The sequence below is a fragment of the Planococcus citri genome, chromosome 2 (assembly GCF_950023065.1).
Source record: "Planococcus citri chromosome 2, ihPlaCitr1.1, whole genome shotgun sequence".
Lineage (NCBI taxonomy): Eukaryota > Metazoa > Arthropoda > Insecta > Hemiptera > Pseudococcidae > Planococcus > Planococcus citri.
The window spans coordinates 76,594,974-76,620,045 of record NC_088678.1 but is presented as its reverse complement, the minus strand read 5'-3'; the positions used below and the strand labels follow the sequence as shown (position 1 = coordinate 76,620,045).

The 25,072-nt window shown below is 34.5% G+C and overlaps 1 protein-coding gene across 2 annotated transcripts; it reads right to left on the bottom strand.

Annotated features, from left to right (window-relative positions):
• Positions 1-315: 315 nt before the first annotated feature.
• Positions 316-15,778, bottom strand: LOC135837795 (cathepsin D-like). 2 transcript variants are annotated; one of them, XM_065353183.1, is made up of 9 exons: positions 15,615-15,778; positions 15,421-15,475; positions 15,205-15,322; positions 8,781-8,887; positions 7,375-7,541; positions 5,727-5,861; positions 4,029-4,206; positions 3,815-3,907; positions 316-2,172 (listed from the first exon to the last, which is right to left on the bottom strand). In XM_065353183.1, exons 1-9 carry the CDS (start codon positions 15,686-15,688, stop codon positions 1,987-1,989), a joined length of 1,113 nt encoding a protein of 370 aa, XP_065209255.1. In that variant the 5' UTR covers positions 15,689-15,778; the 3' UTR covers positions 316-1,986. The 2 variants fall into 2 exon arrangements, with proteins under 2 accessions (XP_065209255.1, XP_065209256.1); XM_065353184.1 differs by lacking the exon at positions 4,029-4,206 and having other exon boundaries at positions 2,127-2,172.
• Between the last annotated feature and the right edge of the window lie 9,294 nt (positions 15,779-25,072).

The following is a 25,072-nucleotide window of genomic DNA, read 5'->3' as shown; positions in this document are numbered from 1 at the left end:
TTACGGATGCATTGGCCGTTTCAGCTCAGAGATGAGATATTATAGAAAAGTAATCCTCGTTAAATGAGTTTGATCCTCGAAAGGCCAGCAGAAAAAAAGGCTTCACTATTATAGGTATCAAAAATGTTTGTGCACGCAGACACATACCTACTGTACCTACTTACATACTTTAGAATGAATCGTACATTTGTACTCAAGAAACAAAAATCTATTTCGTTCAGCTACGTTATATCTCAGTTAACAACTGATTTACTTTGTTGGTTGCGCTGAGAATTTTAGTAGGTATAGTCATTTCAGATAAAATCTAAAGGTAGGTACATTTTATTAAAATAACTTTATTAATTTGAAACAAGTACAAGGGGTAAGTAACATAATTAGGTAGGTACTACCATGATTATACATGCAGTAGATTTTCTTGAAATATAAATAAACGCCTTGTTCAAGAGACACATAGAATATCATACTTACTATTACTTAATAAATATAATTATATTAATAAATACCTAATAAAAAATACAGTTAGGTACTGAGAGAACTTTATCAATTATTGCAGCAGTACTAAATGGTACCAGAAAAACAAATGACCGAATTACGGAAAATGCGATTTGAAGCACGCCATTTTCGAATAATTTTTTATTTTACTTGACAGACATTTTATTGCCTAGATCTACATGAAACTGCTGCGACTTCGGTTTATTTATATTATTAATTTTGTTTCTATTGGTGAACTATTATCTATCTTTGAAAACATGTACTCATTTTGTGCTCCTTTTTGGTATTTTTACCAAGCTGCATTATCCAAGATGAAAAACATCAAGTTTGAAGAAGTTGTTTTGCGATTATTTAAAATTACCAAAAAGTGATAAAATTTCAATAAAAATTGAATGAAGTTCTGCTCGAGTTGCATGAAACAATCTTACAACTCGTTCAGATAACTTAACAGAAATATATTATTGTTTATGTATAAAACTAATGAAATATTTTAGAATATAACGAAATCTCGCGAATGATAGGTACATATTGAGTAGGTTATTGAACAGTACTAAAAATGAACCGAAATACTTAAATTCTCAATGCACAATAAAAATTTGCAAAAAATTGCACAAAATATAAGGAAAACTGCGTAATTGATTTTTATTACTTAGCTGAAAATTGCTAAAAATTGAATTAATGAGATTTTGGTAGAAAACGAGTACCTAGGTAAGTATAAAATTGTCAACTAAGTATTTGCTTAAAACATTACGCAAAGTTGTTAAAATGCCTCATAATTGCGGCGAAATGTTACAAATGCAAAAAATAAAAGTCTTGTGGTCTAATGAAGAGAACAAGAAGTTGAAAATGATTTGTAATTGTGATTCATGACTCTATGATTCAAATCACGAATAAAATCGCGACAAGGGTGATGTGAAAATCAAATATTCAAAACTTGAATGGTTATTCGAAATGTATTCCGGTAAATTGAATACTTTTGAGTGATGCTTGCGGAATTACTACATCGACTATTTTGCAATTTTAGGTATTTTTAATGAGAAAAATTAAGAATTGAATGATGTTTTGAAATGTTGTGTAATGAAGGTACTTACTACAATAGTGTCTGAATTACATTTTATAGAATGTAAAAGATTAGTATAAAAATGTTTAATGTTAAAATTGTACCTTAATTTATAAATAAGTACCTAATTGTTTTTTCTAAAAATTCAGTTTTCGAATATTATTTTGAAATATTGAATATTGCTAATCGCGCCTACCAAATTTTCGAACATTTGTGACACTATTTTTTAAGATATGCATCCCTCAAATTTTCACTGACGCGATATTTATGTTGGTATGTACCTATAATGTGTTGAATGTGAAATTTCAGCGGTATAACAGTAACTTTTGAGTGTCATTCTTTAGCGGTCACGAATATTTCATTTCATTATTATTTTAATCTTAAAATGTATAGAAATCATTGTGTAATACCTGAAACGTTATTTCATCTTTCCATTAAAAAAGGAAGACCATTATCTGAGCAGGTCCATGAATGCTTTCGGCAAATCCAATTCTCATCGTCTCCCAATCGAATACAGTGTAAAACTTTCTGTTAAACACGTTTCCTATAACCCACCAACCGGTTTTGAATTTGTGTGGCATGAACCGAACTATACAGACCCGTTGATCACTGTGCGTCAACTACGGAAGTAATTATGTTGAATGTAAGTTTCAATAGTCTATCTCGATTGACGTAATGCGACTAGGGCTTTCGACAGCTGAATCAGGCCCAGTACGGAGCAAATATATACGTATTATCTTTGGTTCCCTTACCAATGAAAATCAGTTTGTTGGATGTAGAAAAATATTATATGCAGTACATAAAAAAATTATAAACAAATTGGTAGAATAACTTGGTTATTTATTTGAAGAGTGATATTCAAAAACTCGCTTTGTCCATTTTCACAACTTTTCAGGATAGAGGAAAAACAGTTTTCCTTTAAACGGGTAAATTGGCTTTTTAGGCGAGTTTAGCACTTTATTTGGGTGGATTTATGATGTAGGAGTGTAGGTATATACACTTCATCCACTAAATCCTGCTGAAAAAAATTTCAATAAAAATGGACAAAGCGCGTTTTGGAACATTATTTTTTTTATAATTTTTAGTGAATTGGCTATTTAGGTGCGTTTAACACCTCACTTTGGTAGGGTGATGATGTAGGAATGTGAGTTTATACTTCATCTACCAGGTACTGCTGAAAACCCAACTTTGATAAAAATGGACAAAGCGAGTTTTGGAATATCACTCTTCATTTGTATTGATCACGAAAATTTACGAATACACTACGTTTCGGCACACAGTGCCTTCATCAGGTGATATGAACATACTGACAATTAGAATAATGTGTAACGAGAGTAGCGAGAAACGGATCTTATGTGAAACGAGAAGTCAGCAACATAGTGGATAAATATGTAAAATATGTGAGGGCGCATACGGAAAGGGTCCTTATGACCAAAAAAAAAAAAAAAAAAGTTCTCTGAAATTGTTGTAGGAACCCTTTACAGAGTTCCTACAACAATTTCAGAGAACTTTTTTTTTTATTGTCCCTTTCCGTATGCGCCCTCACATATGAAAAAGTCCGCATTCAGCTCCATCAATAAAAAAACGGACGTTTCAGGCTTTGACTGGTACAAGGCTTTGGTGCAATACAAATAGGTACCTATTTTATCTCCGTTTCTCGCTACTCTTGTTACGCATTATTCTACTTGTCAGTATGATTTTTTTATGTACTGTATAAATTCACTTGGTTCTTTCATGTTTTATTTAAAATTCGGTGTGATAGGTATAGAAAAATATTAGTAGCACCCTGAACTTACGGAGACCTGCCTACAAAAATGTGTTTTTTTTCAGCATTTGTTGCAAAAAAAAAAGAAGTTTCGAAGTAACAAAATAATTTATGCCTGAGGCTCAAACGAAGCGAGCGTAACTTATATGTTTTCAAAAATTTTGCGCCCTCCCTCCCAAACAAATACGAATGAAGTTTTGAGTTTTTCTTCAAAAATGAGATTGCATTTTCTGTGCAAACATACCTACTCAATCTTTCCATTCTCTTTTCAGAAGCAAAAGTAGGTAGTTTTCTTTTAATTCCCTGTTCGAAGCTGTCGATTGCATTTTGTAATCTAAAAATAATAAGTTCACAAACTTTTTTTTAAAACGCGGGCCTGGGGCAAAATCGCCTCACTTACCCCACCCCTTTGTTTGTAGCACTGATGGCTCATTTGCCTTCCCTCTGCAAGGTCCTATGGTTAACCATAAACAAGTATAGGCCATACTCTGTCATACCTGTTTGATGTAATCATTTCCTGTAAGAGTGAAATTCCTGCCAGCAGTTGTAAATGTGATACTTGGTAATGTGTGAATGGTTTTGCAGTCAACCTGTTTTCAAAATAAACGATTTCTATAAGTATGCTTCAGAATATATTATCAGCTTGAATTGGTATAGGGGGAAAAATCAAAGCGAATATTAGTTAGAAATATATCAGGTAATTATTCTAACCTTATTCAAGTTATTAATTTTTGATGTTGTGGCGTTTAACGCTTTGTAGATCATATCAATTTCGTCTTGTGGCACACTAATGTATGACGCGCCAGGGTTGAGTACAAAGTGCAGTACAACATTACTATTTGCGACTTTCATTGTTGAATCACTTTTATCGTTACGATGCACCAAAGCACTATTTAAAAGTACACAAAGTAGAAAATACTTACAAGGGAGCTACCCAAGGTCTGACACGCGGATCGAAAAAATTTCTTCACAGGCGGATAGAGCATCAAAAAATATGTTATGAGCCAAAATTTTAGCTGCTGAAGTTGACAGGGGGAGAAACCACGAGGGTTTGAATATCGAAAAATCACAAAAATACGCAAAAATATGCTGAAAAAAGTATAAAAATTAAAATCATTCGGCACCCTGTTCGCTTCAGCAGCTAATTTTTTGGCCACGATCTACCATCGATATATGACGACTTTGGTGGACAAGTCGCCGCGATCTGCGTGTCAGACCTTGGGGGTGAATTTTTTCCCACCCCCTAATTTTGGGTCAAACTTTCGAAAGAAAATGTGGGGCATGTGATATATCAAATTGTACATATGTTTTTGGTGACGCTGAATACGAATATGAAGTCAGATTTTTGATTGGACTCGATCCACGGCCCCCAGCACCTCCCCAAAGGGGGTAAAAGTTCGAAAAAGTGTTTTGTTTGTGTGATACATGAAATAGTAATAGTATGTTTTCTGTGACGCTGAATACGAATATGACGTCAGATTTTTGATTGGACCCCATCCACGGACCCCAGTACCTCCCCATAGGGGATAAAAGTTCGAAAAAGTGTTTTGTTCGTGCGACACATGAAATAGTATGTTTTTTGTGACGCTGAATACGAATATAGCGTCAAATTTTTGATTGGACAAGTCGCTGCGATCCGTGTGTAACACCTTGAGAATAAATTTTTCATTTATTAAAAAGAATTTGAAAAATAGAAAATCAAAATAACTCGCCACCCTATTTGCTTTGCGGCTACTTTTTTTTTTACCATGAACCACCGTCGTCGATATATGATGTCCAAGGGTGGACAAGCCGTCTGGATTCGCTTGTGATACCCGAGGGATGATATTTTTACTGGAGGTGCTGGGGGCCGTGGATGGAGTCCAATCAAAAATCTGACTTCATATTCTTATTCAGCGTCACCAAAAACGTATGTACAATTTGATATATCACATGCCCCACATTTTCTTTCGAAAGTTTGACTCAAAATTAGGGGGTGGCGGAAAATTCACCCCTAAGGTCTGACACGCAGATCGCGGCGACTTGTCCACCATAAGTCGTCATATATCGATGGTAGATCGTGGCCAAAAAATTAGCTGCTGAAGCGAACAGGGTGCCAAATGATTTCAATTTTTATACTTTTTTCAGCATATTTTTGCGTATTTTTGTGATTTTTCGATATTCAAACCCTCGTGGTTTCTCCCCCTGTCAACTTCAGCAGCTAAAATTTTGGCTCATAACATATTTTTTGATGCTCTATCCGCCTGTGAAAAAAATTTTTCGATCCGCGAGTCAGACCTTGGGTAGCTCCCTTCTTAGTATGTTCATTGTACAACTATGTAGCTTGAGGATTTTGAAAAACTAACCAAAACTACATATGTACGCATGATCAAAAGTTTCAGTTTAATTATCACAAAAGATTGGGGCTACCTTTCTATTTGAACGCCATATCCAAAAAGTTGACTGATGTAACCATTCGAAGTAACGTATTGCAAGTTACCGCGAAACTTTGTCTTGTCTTCGCCGCATAACATGAGTTCAGAGGTATTATTGTCCCAAGGATAACTAATTATTGAACAAAGGAAGATTTTACTTATTTCCAATCATAAAGAGCAAAGCAAAAGCCTAAAATTATCTGATAGGTATACCAAGGAAGTTGTTTCAAGAGCAAACTCAACGTTCCTGTAGAGTAGGTAATTACCTATACCTACTACCTGGTGGTCCTTATTTATATGGTCTAAAAAAATTTTGGGGATTTTTTTGATTCCTCCCCCCAAAGTTGTTCCCTTGTATGAGAAAATAAATCCCTGAAAATTTTAGCCGGATCGGATAATATTGACCCGTGCCGCAGAGCATCTGAAGTTTTAGAACTGGTAGACCGCGTAGCCGTTGTATTTTCCCACGAGAGCTGCGCGGCGTTGTTTGTGGTTTCCCCTAACACGCATATTATTTCATAGTTTTATTTTATGTTCGGCTGGATGTAGTGAAAAAATTTTTTTTGATAAGAAGGTCTCCTTTGGCCCTCAAATAAAGATCCTAGAGTATAATTGGCACCAGAAAATATTTTGAGGTGATTGAGATACAATTTCTAAAAAATGCTCAAAATCAACATAGAAAAATTCCAACAATTTTTTGATTTTGAAAATGTAATACCAAAAAAGGATATCAAACGATATTAAAAGGAACTCTAAACCAGTGTTACCAATTTTAGATTGCTCCCTGATAGCTCGCAGGGGTAACATTTGTCAAAATCATGCCAAAAGGCTATGTCCCTCAAAATTTTTTATAATGAACAAATATTGCTGCAATGATGTAATCGCTGTAACAGGCGGCCAATCCAAAATTGGTAACACTGGTTTGGAGTTTCTTTTGACATCGTTTGATATCCTTTTTTGGTATTACATTTTCAAAATCAAAAAATTGTTGGAATTTTTCTATGTTGATTTTGAGCATTTTTTAGAAATTGTATCTCAATCACCTCAAAATATTTTCTGATGCCAATTACACTCTAGGATCTTTATTTGAGTGCCAAAGGAGACCTTCTTATCAAAAAAAATTTTTCACTACATCCAGCCGAACATAAAACTATGGAATATGCGTGTTGGGGGAAAACACGAAAAACGCCGCGCAGCTCTCGTGGGAAAATACAACGGCTACGCGGTCTACCAGTTCTGAAATTTCAGATGCTCTGCGGCAAGGGTTAATATTATCCGATCCGGCTAAAATTTTCAGGGGTTTATTTTCTCATACAAGGGAACAACTTTGGGGGGAGGAATTCGAAAATTCGAAAATAAGGACCACCCTAAATTACCTACCTTACAGTAATGGTGGGTAGATGGGTTACGCACCTAACTGGTAGTTAGTATACCTATGTAGTACCTACAGTTTTGTTGAATCATGTGTTGTAATATAAAATTTTTGGAATTGTGTTGGTTTTGTTGTGTTTTTTAAATGTAGTTCAATTAATTTGTGAATTTAAATTCTTTAGCAGCACATGAATCAATGTTTTTGCTGTGCACATGTATTAAGTAAGTACATGAGATGTTACACACGAGTATAACCCTAGAAATGAACTTACTTGGTGTAGAATGAAAATTTCTTCTTCAATCCAATTTGTTTGCAGTGTTCAAATAAGTGGCTATATTGACCTAATCCCACAATACCATCGCATGGTTTACTGTCGCATTCCTCCTTCAACTTCGCATATACTGAAAATGATGCATTGTGTATCTGGATACCACCTATCTACATTAAATAAGCGTATCATTCATAAATACTTATTTCGTTAGTTTCACATTAAGCATCGTGCACTTGAATTTTAAACGTTTGAGAAGGTGTAATTTCAAATATCCCCTATTCCAAAAATTGTGAGCATATTTCTAAGATGGCGTACATACATGGCTTCATTATTTAAAAAAAAAAATGTGGAGTAGTTCTGAGAAAATGAAAATGAACATGTAGGGCAATAATAGATGAAATTTCGCTTAAAATGAGCCCCCACCGAGGCCGTTTCATGCAAAATTGGTGAATCTATGAACTTTTGAATTTTAGTTTTGAAAGAGTGGAATTTTGAGGAAAACGTCACAAGTTTTGCACATTCAGAGTCTTTCTTTTTTTTCAGCATGATGATCAAAATTTTTAATAAAGCTACCTAAGATTTTTTTAGAGGAGGGGTCATAGAATAAATTAAATGCGCATGAACGAAACATGTAGAATTCGAAATTTTATATTAGAAACAACTAGTTACTATACATATTAAATTGGATGTCCAAGTTTTGAAATTGTGTACTTCACAAACGATATTATCTTTTAAATTTTAATTTCTTTGTACTCCATGTTGTACCTAGCGCGTTTTGTCCGGACTTTTTGAATACCTACACCAAAGGAAAGGGCGAGAGTGCCTACTTTTTTATGGTGTGTAGTAGTCCACCCAGACATTCTACTTCAGAGATCCTCGGTAGTCTACATACCACCGATTAGAATTAAGCGAAGTGTTTAAAAAAAAATTATTGCCATAAAGCGCTCGAGCTTTGAATTCACACTCCGCGAAGCTGGTGGGAATTTAAATTGCGGAACAAGAATATAACGCCCGGGCGTTTATTGCCGAAAAAACTTTTTTTTTAAAAATATTTTGCTCTATCCTGGTGGCCGGCCTCCAGGACTACCTATTTCATAAGTATGTGGTCAACTGTGTTGTGTAGGTAGTAGGTAGGTGCTTGAATAAAAAAGTACCTACCTACTTTTTAAGATTGTAAAATGTAAATTACAAATTATTCATAATTTTCCAATTAAAGTAGCAATAATGATCAGTCGAAAGTCGAATGCAGTTTGGTAGAATAAGCCGAAGGAAAGTGTAGGTAAGACACGAGACTAAAAATCGTTCACGGTATTATGACTTCACTGTTCGAGAACGGGACGATGAACTTTTATTTTTTTTTAGTCGTTGGTGATTGAAAATCTACTGTTAATTTTGTGTTTACTTACTGTAATTGTATCGTTTACTCGAACGAAATCTTTCCAAATTTTTGAATCAAAGTCATCTTCACTTCGGAATGTTTTTGAGATTTTGTGGTTATAAGTACTGTGGTTTTCTGCAACAGTGATATACTTACTAGTATTTTTAATAATATAATTATCGTGGTATGGAATTATTGCAGTGTTCATCAATTGCGCTAATTAATGTATATGTTACCGTCAGGGTCGTTGTGATCCGGATCACATTTGAGTGATCTGTATCCGTGATCCGGATCATTTTCTGCAGTAGGAATCGTGATCCGTGATCCGGATCATTATACCACAATGATTCGTGATCTATGATCCGATTCAAAATTTTCCGCAGATCATTTTTTCACGGATCATTTTTTTCACCAGTAATGCTGCATTGCTGCATGTTTTTCCTTTGAGAATTCGATTTTATTAAAAATTAATGTAGTTGAACTCAATTTAATGATAACGAATAATTGGTTTTTCGCTAGGATGCTTAGTTTTTGATTTTTTGACAAAAAACTAAAACTTTTTGAAATTATTTTTTGAAAAATTTGCAAACTGTGTTTCATAAAAATCGATCTGGAGGCGAAAGGAAGCATCCTATGAAAAATTACGTATGACCAAAATTGTTGAGAATTAAATTTCCAATCGACACAATGTCATTAGTTTTTTTCTAGGATGCTTAGTTTTTGATCTATTGACAAAAAACTAAAACTTTTTGAAATGTGAAAATTTCATCTTTCAATTTCTGAAATTTGCAAGATGAGGCTGACTTTTTCCACCCCTGTATAATGTGTTATTGCAATTTTTTGAAAATAAAATGGAGACTACTTTGTTTTTCACATTTTTGTTCAATCTTTAATTTTAAAAAAACAATTTAGTACCTTATAAGTACCTAATACAATTTCTTTGAAATGATCCGAAAAATGATCCGTAAAACTTGATCCGGATCATTTTTTTCTGGAGTTATTCGTGATTCGTGATCCGGATCACAATTTCCCGGGAGATCTTTGATCCGTGATCCGGATCACAAATTTCTGAATGATTCGTGATCCGTGAATCGGATCAAATTTTCGTGATCCGCAACAACCCTGGTTACCGTTAATGTGTGTTGTGTGCTTACTCCAGGTAATGTATGAAATGACTAGTTTCACACATTAACATAAAAGTACTTAATGCAAGTAAATTGTTCATAGTTCATCTAGGTAATCTATGAAGAATCTAGTTATTATATGAAATAGCGAGGTAGGATCAGTTAAATCATGAAATGAACTGTTGAAATTTGAGGTTTGCTGATCTCCATAGCAAATTTGACGCAGAATTTCTTGATGTGGCTAATAACTGCACCCAAACTTTAAATGAGAGTAAAAAAAATGAAATTTTTGAATTTTTCCAAGTTTTTGTCCAGCGTTGAACTGATGAAAAGGATATGTCGTGAGGAAAATTTCTTTTAGGTTTTTTATGAAAACAAAAAAAAATACTAATTTTTGAACACGTTTTTCCAATTATTTTGCTTGGTACCTACAACTCTTCCAGTTTATCTGGCGCAGGCATTAGCCATTTAAAAAAATTCTACGTTGAATTTGTAATCAAGCTTCGCAAACCTCAACACTCTACCTATCACAGTTGCTCAATGGTGTCATGTTGAAAGTAAAGTACAAAATGAAGAAAACTTTTTTTTGAGTGGCCAAAAATCTGCCCTTGGGGCTTGGAGATTATTCTGTGGTGGGACACCGTGTTGTAGCTTTCAATTAAACTTCATTTCTTACTTTATCACATAGAGCAGGAAAATAACGTAAAAAAGCGAGAGCAAAAACGAAAAAATTGACACATACATTTTTCCTTCGGGAATGTGTTCAGATGAACCCCCTGAACTACCAAAAAAAACCGAACCTCCTAACCCTGGAGCTAATTTTTTTAGGGGGCTAAAACCGGTTCCGATTTACGTTTTTCGCGATTTACTCCGAAAGTAGGTATAAGGTTTGCGAGAAAAACTACCATGACTAAAAATGTTCCCCTTCAAATTCTCGACAATTTGATACTACGCTCGATACCTATTCCTCAAGAGGGGTGTCTAAAAAAAGGGGTGGAAAGAGTAGGTGTTTGAAAAAAAGTCAATCCAATAAATTGATCAAAGTTACCACTTAATATCATTCGTTTTCGCCCAAATTTTTCTTCCAAAGTCTACTCACCCAACTATTAATCACACCACCATTGATTGGTCTTCAACCCTCCCAATGGGTTGGTGGGGGATGCTTGGTTTTTCAAGTAACACGCAACTGAATCAACGAATCTGGACATGCGATATATCGAATGGTATGTTTTCGAGGTCGCTGAGTACGAATAATATGAACTTATTTTTTGTGTCCCACCCCCCAATGTCCCTCTGGGCCCCAACAAGCAGGCCTAAATTTCAAAAAATCATCAAAAAGTCGAGTGATATATCAAATGGAATGTTTTTGAGGTTGCCAAGCACAAATTACTTTTGGGTCCAACCTCACAATGTCCCTCTGTGCCTCAAAAAATGGGCCAAATTTCTAAAAATAGTGAAAAGTCGAGTGATATATCGAATGGTATGTTTTCGAGGTCGCTGATGAGTACGAATATGAACTTATTTTTTGGGTCCAACCTCACAATGTCTCTCTTCGCTCCAAAAAAAGGGGCAAATTTTGAAAAATCATGAAAAGTCGAGTGATAAGTATATCGAATGGTATGTTTTCGAGGTCGCTGAATACGAATATGAACTTGATTTCTGCTTATAGTTCCTCAAAACTCCTTTACGTCCTTCATAGCATAAAATTTTGAAAAGTCGTTGAACATCATGTAAATACGAGTATATCGAATAGTATGTTTTCAAGATCGCTGAACACATATTTTTAGAATTCAAAGCACAATGGTTCTCAGCCCTAAAAAAGTTCACGAAAAAACATGGTGGGATCTTTTTATTTAAAGATTTACAGCATTATTTTAGAAATAATTTTGAAAATTCATCTCAAAAATACTGATTGGAGTAACTTTCAGCGGGAGGAGGGGAGATGTAAGTAGAGAGAGCTACTCGCATTACCAAGGTATTATCGGGATCGCTGTTCAAAAAGTTTGAACGCTCATTTTGCAAAAAAAAATTTACATCTCAAGATTTTTCTTTAAAACGCTCACTTACCTACCAGGTTTTCATTATTATTCAATAGAAAATAAAATGGAACTAGGAATTTCACTGTGTTGTCGAATTTCATTGAAATAAAATGTATAATTATCCAACTACTTTCTATTTTTAAATTTTGTCAAGGAACTTACGTGCCACTCGAATTATATTTTTATGGGAAATTTAAATGAAATTTATCATTTATAATGCTTATTTTTTTTTGCTGGAAAAACTCATAAATTGATAAAGTATTTCAAAATAGAATCCCGAAAACACACCATTCAATATATTCATCACTCGACTTTTCATGATTTTTACCGACTTTGCCGTGAAACGGAAATGTAAGGTATTGTATTTGTCATGATGGTTGAGGATTTGGGTGGGGGTGGGTTTTCTTGACGTTTTGGAGTGTGCTGATCACGATAAGACGTATGGCCCAAAACGAGATAAGTCAGGATCGATGTTTTTGCATACATCTCCACCAGCACATCACATTCTACTCACTACAAATTGACTGTAGACCCTGCGTTCGTCCTCGCGCCTTGATTTCTAAGCCATGCGCCCTCTGGTGGAAGTTTCTGAAAACTCATAGTTGACTTGTATAGTAAAATTAACCCATGACTTGTCAACTATAGTTGAGAAGTTGGTCAGTCCACTTGTATATTAACCCATTCAATAGTTGACATGTCTGGATACTAATACCTATATATATATATATATCAATTTATGTATAAATTTGTGTCACGCTGAACTCAAAAGCTCCGAACTTCAAGTCGAAACTGATGATGGCAAAATATTGCTTTGATACTGAACTAGAGAAATTTTTAATTTGGTCGAAATCGATTCAGCCGTTTACGCGATATGAACGTTTAAGTGTGTTTCAACGTTATGGATAAGCAGAAATTTGTGTAAACCCTTATATCTCGCAAACGGCTCACACCCAACAAACAGATGGGGGTGGTTAGAGTGTGTAGGTTGCAGATTGGTGCGCCGGGGGTCGGGTGTTCGAATCCCGCGCGAGTCAAGAGGAGAAAATTTTTTGTTGATTTTTTTGTTAATTTTATCCGTCCAAAATTTTTTTGCCATAAAAAATCAAAATTTTTCAAAAATTTCTAGTGTAATTTCTGTTTTAACAAAAAACATAAAGTTTTTGGTAAATATCCAGTAAATTTTGATAATTTTTTTTTTGGTGAATTAATAGTAATTTTTAGTAAATAAAATGATTAGTTATTTTTGGTGAATTACTCGTAATTAAAGTTGGTCGAAAATTTTGTTAAATCGCTTTGGTAATTTTTGGTAAATTGGTAAAGTTTGGTAAATTGGTAAAAACCTTTGGCAGTAAATTACTGGGGTAATTAAAATTCGGTGAAAAATTGGTAAATTAGTGAGGAAATGCCTGGTAAATTACTGAGGTGAATGTTGGTAAATTGCTAGGGTAATTTTTGGTGAATTTGAATTTTGAAAATTGGTAAATTAGTGGGTAATGTCTGGTAAATTACTGAGGTAAATGTTGGTAAATTGCTGGGGTAATTTTTGATAAATTCGTAAATTTTGGTAAATTGGTAAATTTTGGTAAATTGGTAAACTTTGGTAAATTCGTAAATTTTGGTAAATTGATAAACTTTGGTGAATCGGTAAATTTTGGTAAATCGGTAAATTTTGGTAAATCGGTAAATTTTGGTAAATTGGTAAATTTTGGTAAATCTGTAAATTTTGGTAAATTTGTTTATTTTCCTGAATAACAGAGCAAAGTCGGTTAATCTTGCCTACTGCGCAAGATGTTTTTCAAAATTTGGCCCCTTTTTTAGAGCGAAGAGGGACATTGTGAGGTTGGACCCAAAAGTAAATTCATATTTCTGCTTGGCAACCTCAAAAACATTCCATTTGATATATCACTCGACTTTTTGATGATTTTTTGAAATTTTGGCCCCCTTGTTGGGCCCAGAGGGACATTGGGGGGGTGGGACACAGAAAACAAGTTCATATTCGTACTCAGCGACCTCGAAAACATACCATTCGATATATCACTTGACTTTTCACGATTTTTCAAAATTTTAACCCCCTTTTTGGGGCACAGTGGGGCTTTGAGGAGTTGGACCCAGAAAATAAGTTGGTATTCGTATTCAGCGACCTCGAAAACATACTATTCGATATATCGCATGTCCAGATTCGTTTTTCAAATATATGATTCTGTTGCTTGTTACTTGAAAAACCAAGCATCCCCCACCAACCCATTGGGAGGGTTGAAGACCAATCAATGGTGGTGTGATTAATAGTTGGGTGAGTAGACTTTGGAAAAAAAATTTGGGCAAAAACGAATGATATTAAGTGGTAACTTTGATCAATTTATTGGATTGACTTTTTTTCAAACACCTACTCTTTCCACCCCTTTTTTTAGACACCCCTCTTGAGGGATAAGTATCGAGCGTAGTATCAAATTGTCGAGAATTTGAAGGGGAACATTTTTAGTCATGGTAGTTTTTCTCGCAAACCTAATACATATTTTCGGAGTAAATCGCGAAAAACGTAAATCGGAACCGGTTTTAGCCCCCTAAAAAAATTAGCTCCAGGGGTAGGAGGGTCGGGTTTTTTTGGTAGTCAGGGGGTTCATCTGAACACATTCCCGAAGAAAAAATGTATATGTGCCAATTTTTTCCTTTTTAAAACCGCTATTCGCCTGCTCTAACAGTTCATTCATTGATTTCATACTTTAACGATGCACACCTCGTGTATGTATGAAATAACTAGGTAAAGTGTAGAAAAAATTCAATATCACACTTTCTCAGGTAATGTATGAATTAGGTAATAAGTCGAGTAAGTGTACCTTTGAAATCGTTGATTTAGGATATTACCTACATTTTAATTTCAACTGCGTTTAACAATAAGACCTGTGTTTGATACCAGTATAACCTGATAGGAGGTATTGAGGGGTCCGCTTTTTGAAAAATTTGCAGAAAAACAAAGAAATTTCACGCACTGCAACTAGGTACCTATATTTTATGTTTGGATTTCTGTGATCCAAATTTTTGGAACTTTTTTTTGGGAAAATAAATGAGAAAGTGAAAATAGCAAGGCGTTTGCTGAATTCTCGAAGGCGTAATCTAAAATGCAACCAATTTTGCCCCATGCTGGAAGTATGCACGTGCGCAATTGATTTATTTTTTGCTATCGAGTAGACGCTACTACGCTACTGATGAACGATCAATCATTGCCTTTTTGTTAAAAAGTCTATAATCATTAAGTACGTCGATGCTAAGTATTGAAATACTTTTGACTTACGATCACGACAAACTGAACTGTTGCAATAACTTGAGAGCACCTGAATATGGTCATGCCTTAGACTGAATAATACGTTGATTTTCTGTGGCGGGGTTCCAATTGAAATACTTCCATAATACTGTAAAATATTTTTCGTTTCATGATTTATCGCTGATTTCAATAGGTAGGTATTGATTATTTTATTTTCTTATTTGTGATTTTTGATGTGATGCTTACGTCAACGTCTTCATCGTATCCATTCACTTCATGTTCGTATATTGACAATGGTACTCTTTTAACGCGCAAATCATCACATTTATAGCCATTGGATTTGAAAAGTACATAGAATAATACAATGTTAGTGAAATCAAATGCCCAATTCAAGTATGTACCTAGGTATAGTAAAACAACGGAAAATGAGTTTTTCATACCTGATACCATTTCCTCTAATATGACGGATGTTCATGAATGTTAATAGTAGTAATAAACAGAATAATAACTTCATTTTCTAACGGTGCAATTTTAACTTTTCTTTCTCAATTTAAAACTGAATTATGTACCCACGAGTACGTGCTCTCGATTTAAACTGAAAATGTACGGCTCTGGTACTGTAATAAAATCATATTTCGAATTTCGAATCCAGCGGATGTCAATTTCCTGAAATAGTGATGCATATTTTTTTTGACTGCATTTACATTAGCATCCTGTACAATCTTATCTGCTTGTTTGATTATTACATTTTATGTGCTGATTGAAATTTTGCTTTCAATTTATGCGCACAAGTGTCAAAATTTCAGGATTTCGACCAAATTCAACGGAAATTTTCATTTTTAGTTGGAATTCACTCAGAAAAAATTTGAAAAAATAGACTATGTTTCAAAAAAAGTACAGTGAGCTTCTGCACCGATATTTTAAGTCATTGCCATCGAAATTCAAGACCATTTTAGGGTTCTACTGAACGGTTGAAAAAATCTATCAATCGCTTATTTTTTTTGTTAGCGAATTCGTGTTTTGAAAAATTTTTCTTTTCAAATATTTCACATTAATCAAGGATGAACATTGAAAGATGTAAGTATTTCTAAAGCCGGAGAATATTTTGAAACACAGTGTTGCAAGTTTTCCGGTCATTACTGGTTTCAAAAACTCGAAAAAATTCTAATACATTTTGGCTACTTTTCTCAATTTTTTGAAATTGGTACCACTGCTTTTCGGAATATGTTCACGTTTCAGAAATGATATCTTTCCATAATTTGGCTTGATTATTGTAAATACAAGTACGTATACGAGGAGAAAAAATCTTCAAAACACGAATTCATCTATCAAAAAATGAGCTACTTGTTTGCATATTTTCTGCCTCTCAGTAGAACCTTCAAAAGTTGTCTTGGATGTTGATGGCAATATAGCTAAATAACTAGTTTTTTTTGCCATTTGTTCACTTTTTGTCGGTCTCGTCAGGTCTCGTCGCCCATTGGCTGGAATTTTTGTCATTGTGCTGCCATTGTGATAATTTAACAGGCAAAATTCAAATGCTCGTCGCTCATTGGCTGGAACTTTGCCATTTCACTAGTTTTTTTGCCATTTGTTCACTTTTTGTCGTGGAAAATAAATTGACACTTGCGCGAATCGGGAGCCAAAGTCGACGCAGAATCTCAAACTAAGTGCCATTTTTTCTGAAACACGCTGACTAGGTGCCAGAGCGATAAATTCACAATTTTCTCAAAAACGCATCCACTTCATGAAAACTTGTGTCTCCCCTCCAGAGGCACTTTTCGAAGCTAAATTTTTTTTGAATAAAATGAAGTAAGATACCAACTAAATGGTAGTTTATGTTGCATTTTTCATCTTTCTACATTTATTCGTTTTGGTTGGATTTTAAATTTTCGCTTTTTTGTGAAATTAAAAAAAATAAAACGTAGTATGATAATTTAGATTGGTATTAGGTACTCGCCAACGTTTGGATCATTTTTCTGATAGAACGGATGTCAATTTCCGTGATAAGTACGTAGGTACTGGTATGTGGTACGTACGTACTTATACCCAAAACGACGAATTCGTCGCCTGGAAATTGTTATTAATATGTAGATATATCCTGTATACAATTTTATCTGCTTGTTGAAAAATGATTATAATTCAACGTTCATATATGTAGGTATCATATTTTGCGGAAAATGATTATTTGTCACTTGATAAAAATATTTTAAATGGTTTGAAAAAGTTGAGTGACAATTGAGTCGAAAAATGCAACCTTTTTTATGTGTATAGAAACTCGAAATTCTCACATACTTAATCTCAAATGTTTAATTCGTCCATTTCTCTCAATCTAATTGATAATCAGTGCAACAATGAAAACTCCCTATTATATTTTTTCTTCTTGTATCAACAACTTCGAGCTTAGGTAGGTATAATTCAACTCTTCATTATCAAAAAACCGTCAATCCTGTCATGCGATTGTCAAAAATGGAATTGAAATTTCGCTTTGGGGTCATTCCACGTCAATTGGACCAAGAAGTGATGGGGGGTTCGGCGATTTTTTTGAAATTTTTCCTGTGAAAAGACCTTTTGAAGGGATGACCAATGGCGCAAATTGCAGCCCTCTAGCCCATTTTTAAATGCAGCCAGGGGGTGTCAAAGTTTTCAGTCAACCCAACCGCGATACCTACCAAAATGGAACAATTTCCCATAGTTAGGGATTTTGAAAGGCTTTTTGGTGATATCATAAAAATCAGTGTTGCCACTTTTTTCGTACAAAAAATTAGCTCAAAAAGTTTTGAAACGTATGTAGTTTTCATATCGTTCCGACTCTCAAAAATTCTGAAAAAAATATGTTATGAAGAACTTTTCATGCCAAACAACATATTAAAAAATTGGGATGGTAACATGTTGCAAAGTTGATTTAAAAAAATTTTAAGATTGCGAAAAAATGCGATTTTTTGATTTACCTAAAACATTAAAAAAAGTTTTGATAGGTGAAGTTGACCCATTTGACCCCTATTTCTACGTATCTGTCGAAAAAGTTGAAAAAACCTTTTTACTCGATGAAATGAACTCCTCACAAAATTCGAAAAGATTCAAAAAGTGAACGAATTTTTATTTTTCAGTTGTGAGTGTATGTACGTTTTATCAACTTTTTCATGAAATACGTCAGAAAGAGGTCAAAATAAGACAACTGAATAAATTTTTACTTTTTTTGATGTTTGAAATTGAAAATTCAATTTTTTCGAATTTTGATTTTTCTGTGAGGAGTTCATTTCATCGAGTAAAAAGCTTTTTTCAACTTTTTCGACAGATACGTAAAAATAGGGGTCAAATGGGTTAACTTCACCTATCAAAACTTTTTTTAATGTTTTAAATCAAAAAAACGCATTTTTTCGCAAACTTAAATTTTTTCAAAATCAACTTTGCAACAACATGTTACCATCCCAATTTTTAAATATGTTGTTCAGCGTGAAAAGTTCTCCATAATATATTTTTTTCAGAATTTTTGAGGGTAGGAACGATATGAAAACCACGTTTCGAAACTTTTCGAGCTGATTTTTCGTACGAATAAAAGTGGCAACACTGATTTTTATGATATCGCCAATATCGCCGAAAAGCCTTTCAAAATTCCTAACTATGGGAAAATGTTCCATTTTGGTAGGTATCGCGGTTATCGAGTAATCCACTTGTGAAATGGATGATGTTTTAGGTTCACTGAAAACTTTGATACCCCCTGGCTGCCTTTAAAAATGGGCTAGAGGGCTGCGATTTGCGCCATTGGACATCCCTTCGGAAGGTCTTTCCACAGGAAAAATTTCAAAAAAATCGCCGAACCGCCTACCACTTCTTGGTCTAATTGACCTGGAATGACCCTTTAAATACTTAGGTAATCATATGTGTTTCGCTGGTCTCTTTATAATCTTGTTGATTTGGGCACGCATCGAGTTCATTTCAATAACATTGTAATAGTGAAAATAGGAATCATTGGTAGGTAATAGTTATATGGGGATACACTACTAGACAGTATTATGTTTAAAATTACTCCCAGGGAAAGGAGATTTTCCCTGGTTGTTGCTAGCTCGAGAGAATGAGTGTCTATGAATCCTACTTGACTATTCATCATTAAAAAGAGAGGTTTAAATAAAGAACACCTCTAGAATAATAATATGTACATTCTGTTTATTCTGATCTTTACATATTATACAAATTTATACTCAAAGAGTTATACTGATTAGATGCTATTTAACGTACAAAGTACAACTAGGCAATCTATTATACGCTAGTGTTAGAGAAATAGCTATATTATGTCACTAAAGAGGCGTAAGGCTTTGTGTGTAAGAATATTTATATACTTACCCTATTGAAGGAGCGATAAATCATTCCTTGCGTCTGTGTAAGCTGATTAGGCTTACTGCACATGATTTTATGACGATCATGTCATAAAACCCAGAAAAGAAAGGGAGGCAATTATCTTGAGATAATTACATCAAAAACACTGTACACTTTCACACCCCTACTGAACGGCTCACTAATACTAGGCCTTATTGGTGTGTACATATCCTACTCTGCACATTTACCTGATATCGCTGTGTTACGTCCGGAATCGTTACACGCGAGTCGAAAATACCTTGTCCCACAACGGCATAACAGGGGACAAGTTAATATCAATTATATTAACCCTCGAGGGGGTTACAACGGGGGAAGAATGTACGGCACAACCTAAATTATATGGATTGAAAGCACTTGACTAGATCCTATCATCGCGAATAATAAGAACTTGTCTATTAAGATGGAGATTCGACAACCGGCGACACCACACTGGACCTCTGGTCCTGTGCATAACGACGACGCGAGAAGGCTCTTAAGAAGATGTTTCCACTTCGGAAGACTTGAACGAACTCATCTTTCTTTCTCATCCGATGACCCGTCGCGGTGCTCGCTTGGACCATCGTGGGAGTTAACACATAGACCTTGACCATAAAGAGGTGGATCTTATTTCTCCTCTTTCGAGAAGAATACATTAGAACCGGTATGGAGAAGCTTCTAGCAATTTCCCGGTATGGAGAAACTTCTAGCAATTTCCCTGTACGCGGTTGGGCCATACCTGTACCTTACAACATTAACAGTCGATTTTGCAGCATCTTTCATAGATGACCCTTATTGATTGAAGTGTCTTGTCTCCGATTTGAACGAGGTCGCAGTTTTTGGAAAGAGCATATTATTATAGTCTAAAATTTCAGTAGCCAGAATTGATTTTTGGATTTTTTTTTGAATTTTTGAAAATTCAAAATCTGTCGTTTTCAGCATCGTGAAAATGTTTTTTGAACATTTTTGAAGAATTTTGAGTTGGAAATGTGGTTATTATTAAAAATGCAATTAAAAATCCTCCAGCGTATTCAACTGGTCAGCACGCATTACACTTTCTCAAAAATCATGACTCAATTTTGGGCTAAAAATTTTACAAAAATGCTCAAAGACTATATTTGTGAAAATCTTTGATTTTCTCGCGAAATTTCAACCGTTTTTGATAGATCGCATTACCTTACACTTGTTTAAAAATCTCGAAAATCATGACGGGTATTTTGAGTGCAGAAATTTTCAAAAATTCGTAAAAAAATGTCGAGGAAGTATTTGAATTTTCGCGAAATTTTAACTTATTTTGATTGGTTGCAACATCACATCACTTTAGAATAATTCTATACTTACGACCGACAGTTCATTGTTACCAGAAATCGAAGCAGGCGCGACTTCAAAGTTTAACTTCTCTCAATTTTGCAAGCTGTTATACAATTTTTTTGGCACAGGAGCCATTTTTAGAAGGGAGGGTGCTGTTCAGTCCCCACCCTTCCCTATTGTGCGACTGCGAAAATATAAAATACGTCTCGTCAGAAGACCCATTATTTATTTTATCAAAAGCAAACCGATTTTTTTGAGTCGTAATGATGTGAACCAACTGGACACCCTTTCCTGATCGTACTGTGGGCTTTTCACTCCTTTAATTCCAGAATACGAGCTACCAGAAACGATTGTATAATAAAGCGACGATTGCTTTTTTTGTAGTCTCGTGTACGCGTGTATGTGTTCCCTGTTTAGCCACAGCCAACGCTACGTGCGTATCGTAAAAAAAAAAAAATTATAAAAAAACAGTCCAGATACTTATGGCATTATAGCTGGCACGAGGTGACACGTGGGTATGGGTACATGGCATACATGTTATAGGCCTACATATGTACGATATAACCAACTGTAACTATCTAGTCTGCATATTCTTATCAACTCGTACTGGACACTAGACAGATTAAACAGACGCACATTGTATCGTACAGTGACAACTTACGTTGCTTACGTTACGTGTATATGTGATACGCGTGCCGATGCTGTGGCCATTGATTGAGGGCCCTTCTCTAGTATATCTAGTGTATTATTTTATCGCTTATGCAGGGGTCACCTAAGTACCACTGATGGATGGATGTTACGCTACGGTATGTGAGACATAAGGCGTTCACGCAACAGCGTACCTATATGAAAATTACGTCGTCGTATGTCAAATCATGACAACGTATTGGCTTAGCTTATGCACGTGTATGATTAGATACAATATAGATACCCACATGGGCAGATCTTGTAGCTTAAGTGTAGCTGTATGGAGTGCATGGTATGAAATGTGCTCCTATGTAATAAGACGTGTGTGCGCTACACATAGGTAACACACTCCATGTGTCGAGTTACACTTCACTCTCATAATTGGCAATTTGCATCGAGGTACACGCGTCTATCTGGTCGAATGGTCGACTTTGACACAAATGAGCTGTTGAAAAATCATTCAAAAGTGACATTGTGACCTATTAAAATACATTAAAATTTTGCGAGAAATTCAGATACTTCCACGAAAATGTGCTTTTTTACATTTCTGATGAATTTCAAGCCCATAATTGGGGCATGATCTTTAAGAGTTTTGAAAAAGTATAAGTATCATTAGACTTGTCAATATGGGTCAAAATTTTGCGAGAAGTGCAGAAGTACTCCAACAATTTTTTTTTTGAACACTTGAAATTTTTGAAGCAAAAATTGAATCTTGATATTCGAGTGTCAAAATGGCTCAAATGTTGGCAGAAAATCATATATTTCTATCAAAACTTTTTCGGAGCATTTTGTAGAATAGGATGTACCTACCTACTTTATTTTGCCAAAATGGAATTTTCTACCTCCTACCTCCAAAGTTGTACCTCGAGTGAGAAAATAATTCCCTCTTTTTCATTTTCTTCTCACCTGAAAAAAGTGGTACCAATAGCCCCGAGCTCCCTATTTGAAAAAAAATTAAAAAAAATAAATTTATCAAAATTTTTTATATACTACATACATATAAAGTACACCATTACACCATTGTTGTTAGATGCGAAAAGTACATCTTTATGAGCGACTAGGAAACTGTAGAAATAAAGTACTTTATTTGTACTAGTAAAATAAAGTAAACATTATCTCATCTTTCGTCAAATCAATCTTTAAGTTTTTAAGAAGTGGTAACACTATTTTTCATGTGATGTAAATGTAAATATGGAGTTATCAGTTGATTCAGTTGATTGGAAATTTTCATGTACAATTTCTGCTTTGCATTTTAATTATTTCGCAAGCTATGGAGATTTAAATTTTCATGTGCAATAGTGATGGGTGTAGGCCTACTAGTCTTGGGTGTTGTTTTATTATTGAAATGTTTGAAATAAATTCCGCTTCATCTGTTAAATGGCGAGTTCAAGTGATTTACATATCATCATTTCATACAGACAATGGTCAACGATTTCATATTGATCACAAATAGAATGCTCGATCCGGTTCTTAAGTTTCGTGTAGAATGGTGTTTAACTCTTTGTATGATTATTTTAGTGTAGAACGTGTTCATAATAGTAAGTTTACTTCATAGAATCGCGTAAATAAGTAGCTGTATAAATACCACGTGTACGTAGACGACGACGTACGTATTAGAATCTCTACGTAGCTAAGTGAAAAGTGTATCTTTCTGAAGTACAGTAAGTACATCATCAAAGTTTTTCAATTTTGTTCGTTAAAAAACTTCAATCACCGAATACATAGTTACTCACGATGATACAGAAGTTGCTGCTGTATTTTGTGTTGAGCTATTTGAGTATTCTATTTTATGTAATCAATATGGAATCGTTGACCATTGTTATCACTCTGAAATGATATATAAGTACCGGTACGCATCTACACATATGGATAATCGTTTAAATGTTCTTGTGATTACTAACAGCAATAGAAATTAAACTCATTCCGTCATTCGAATCATAATTATTTTGAATCAATTGTGTAGATTACAACTTGACAAGACAAGATTTCTGGTATTCTCCATCAGTACTTGACTGATTGAATACGTACAGCACAAGCAGCGACTTTTCTGTATCATTCTGAGCGACTACGTACTGTGATCGATGTTTTTTAGCGAACGAAATTGCAAACGGTCAACGTTGTAGTCACTCAGAAAGATACACTTTTCACTTCTAACAACAATTAGACGTAATGGTGTACTTTTTATATGTACGTAGTATATAAAGCTATTTACGCTACTCGTAGGAAGTGGACTATTATGAACTCGTGCGTTATTACAACGCTCGCCTTCGGCTCGCGCAGTAATAACGCACGAGTTCATAATAGCCCACTTTATACAACTTGTAGCGTAAAATACCATTATTTCTGTGTTAGAATTTTTCTGAATACCTTTTTCAAGAAAATAATTTCTCTCGACCTTTCAAACCTGTCTCTCTAGTAAGAATCTCCTCAAAATTGAAAAAAATCAGAGAAAATGGGAATAACTCCAAATCATGGAAATTTTTTTTTGTTGAAAATATTCCATTTCCACATTAGAATAATTGTTTTACATAACTCCCTTTTCAAGGAAAAACTTTCATTGGACCCCCAAATGAGTTGGCTCTCTTGCATACGAGCTCTCCAAGGGGAAATGGAAAATTGATGTTCGTAGAAATTTTTTGAAAATTTTCCATTCATGGGCAAAATCTTTCTGAAAAAGCACCTTTTCAGAAATTTCGGCAATCGTTACTTAACTTTGCTCTAAAAATTTTAGTACTCAAAAAAAACATTTTTTGTGGAAATACGTTGTTTTGGTTTTTAAAAATTCCAAGGACCATGGTTTGAATTTTGGCGGCCCGAAAACAAGCCAAAACATGAAAAGACTCATTTCAGAAACTTGAGCCATATTTTGGAACGAAATAGTTCCACTTTTTTGGTCATTATTGCCAATTTCAAAAAAATTGAAAAAAATTAGTGTCTACTCTCTAAATTTGAAACAGTGAAATTTCACTGCTTAGCAGTCACGACATTTTGGCTTCTTAAAAGCAGTAGTTTTTTACTGCAAAACAGTGAAAAATCTACTTAAAAATCATTTTTACTGATCAATTCAGTAAATTTAAAACAGTGAAAAATCTACTTAAAAATCATTTTTACTGATCAATTCAGTAAATTTGTTACTGTTTTGCAGTAAAAAACTACTGCTTTTAAGAAGCCAAAATGTCGTGACTGCTAAGCAGTGAAATTTCACTGTTTCAAATTTAGAGAGTAGTCTTCTGTTTTTTTTTTTTTTTTTTTGGAAATTGGCAGCAGCGACCAAAAAATTATAGCATCTTTGCATTCCAAAATATTTCCTCGGATTCAGAAAAGATATTTTTCATTATGTTGGCGCGATTACTGCAAAATATTTGAGAAGAAAAAAATTTCAAAACACGAATTTTACTCAAAAAATTAACGATATTTGCAAATTGTCAATTGTCCAGTACAGACCTAAAGGTTGCGTTCAGTATTCATGACAATTCAGTCCAGCAAACAGGTAAACACACGGTGAGCGTGCTCCTGAGACATCGACTCGGTACAATGCAATTTTCCCACG

Coding starts and splice junctions, on each gene's coding strand:
- LOC135837795 (XM_065353183.1), bottom strand. CDS start 15,688: ATGAAGTTATTATTCTGTTTATTACTACTATTAACATTCATGAACATC. Junction 7,542..8,780: donor GAGTAAACGATACAATTACA/GTAAGTAAACAC, acceptor TATTTAATGTAG/ATAGGTGGTATCCAGATACA. Junction 5,862..7,374: donor AAATTTTCATTCTACACCAA/GTAAGTTCATTT, acceptor TTCAATAATTAG/TTATCCTTGGGACAATAATA.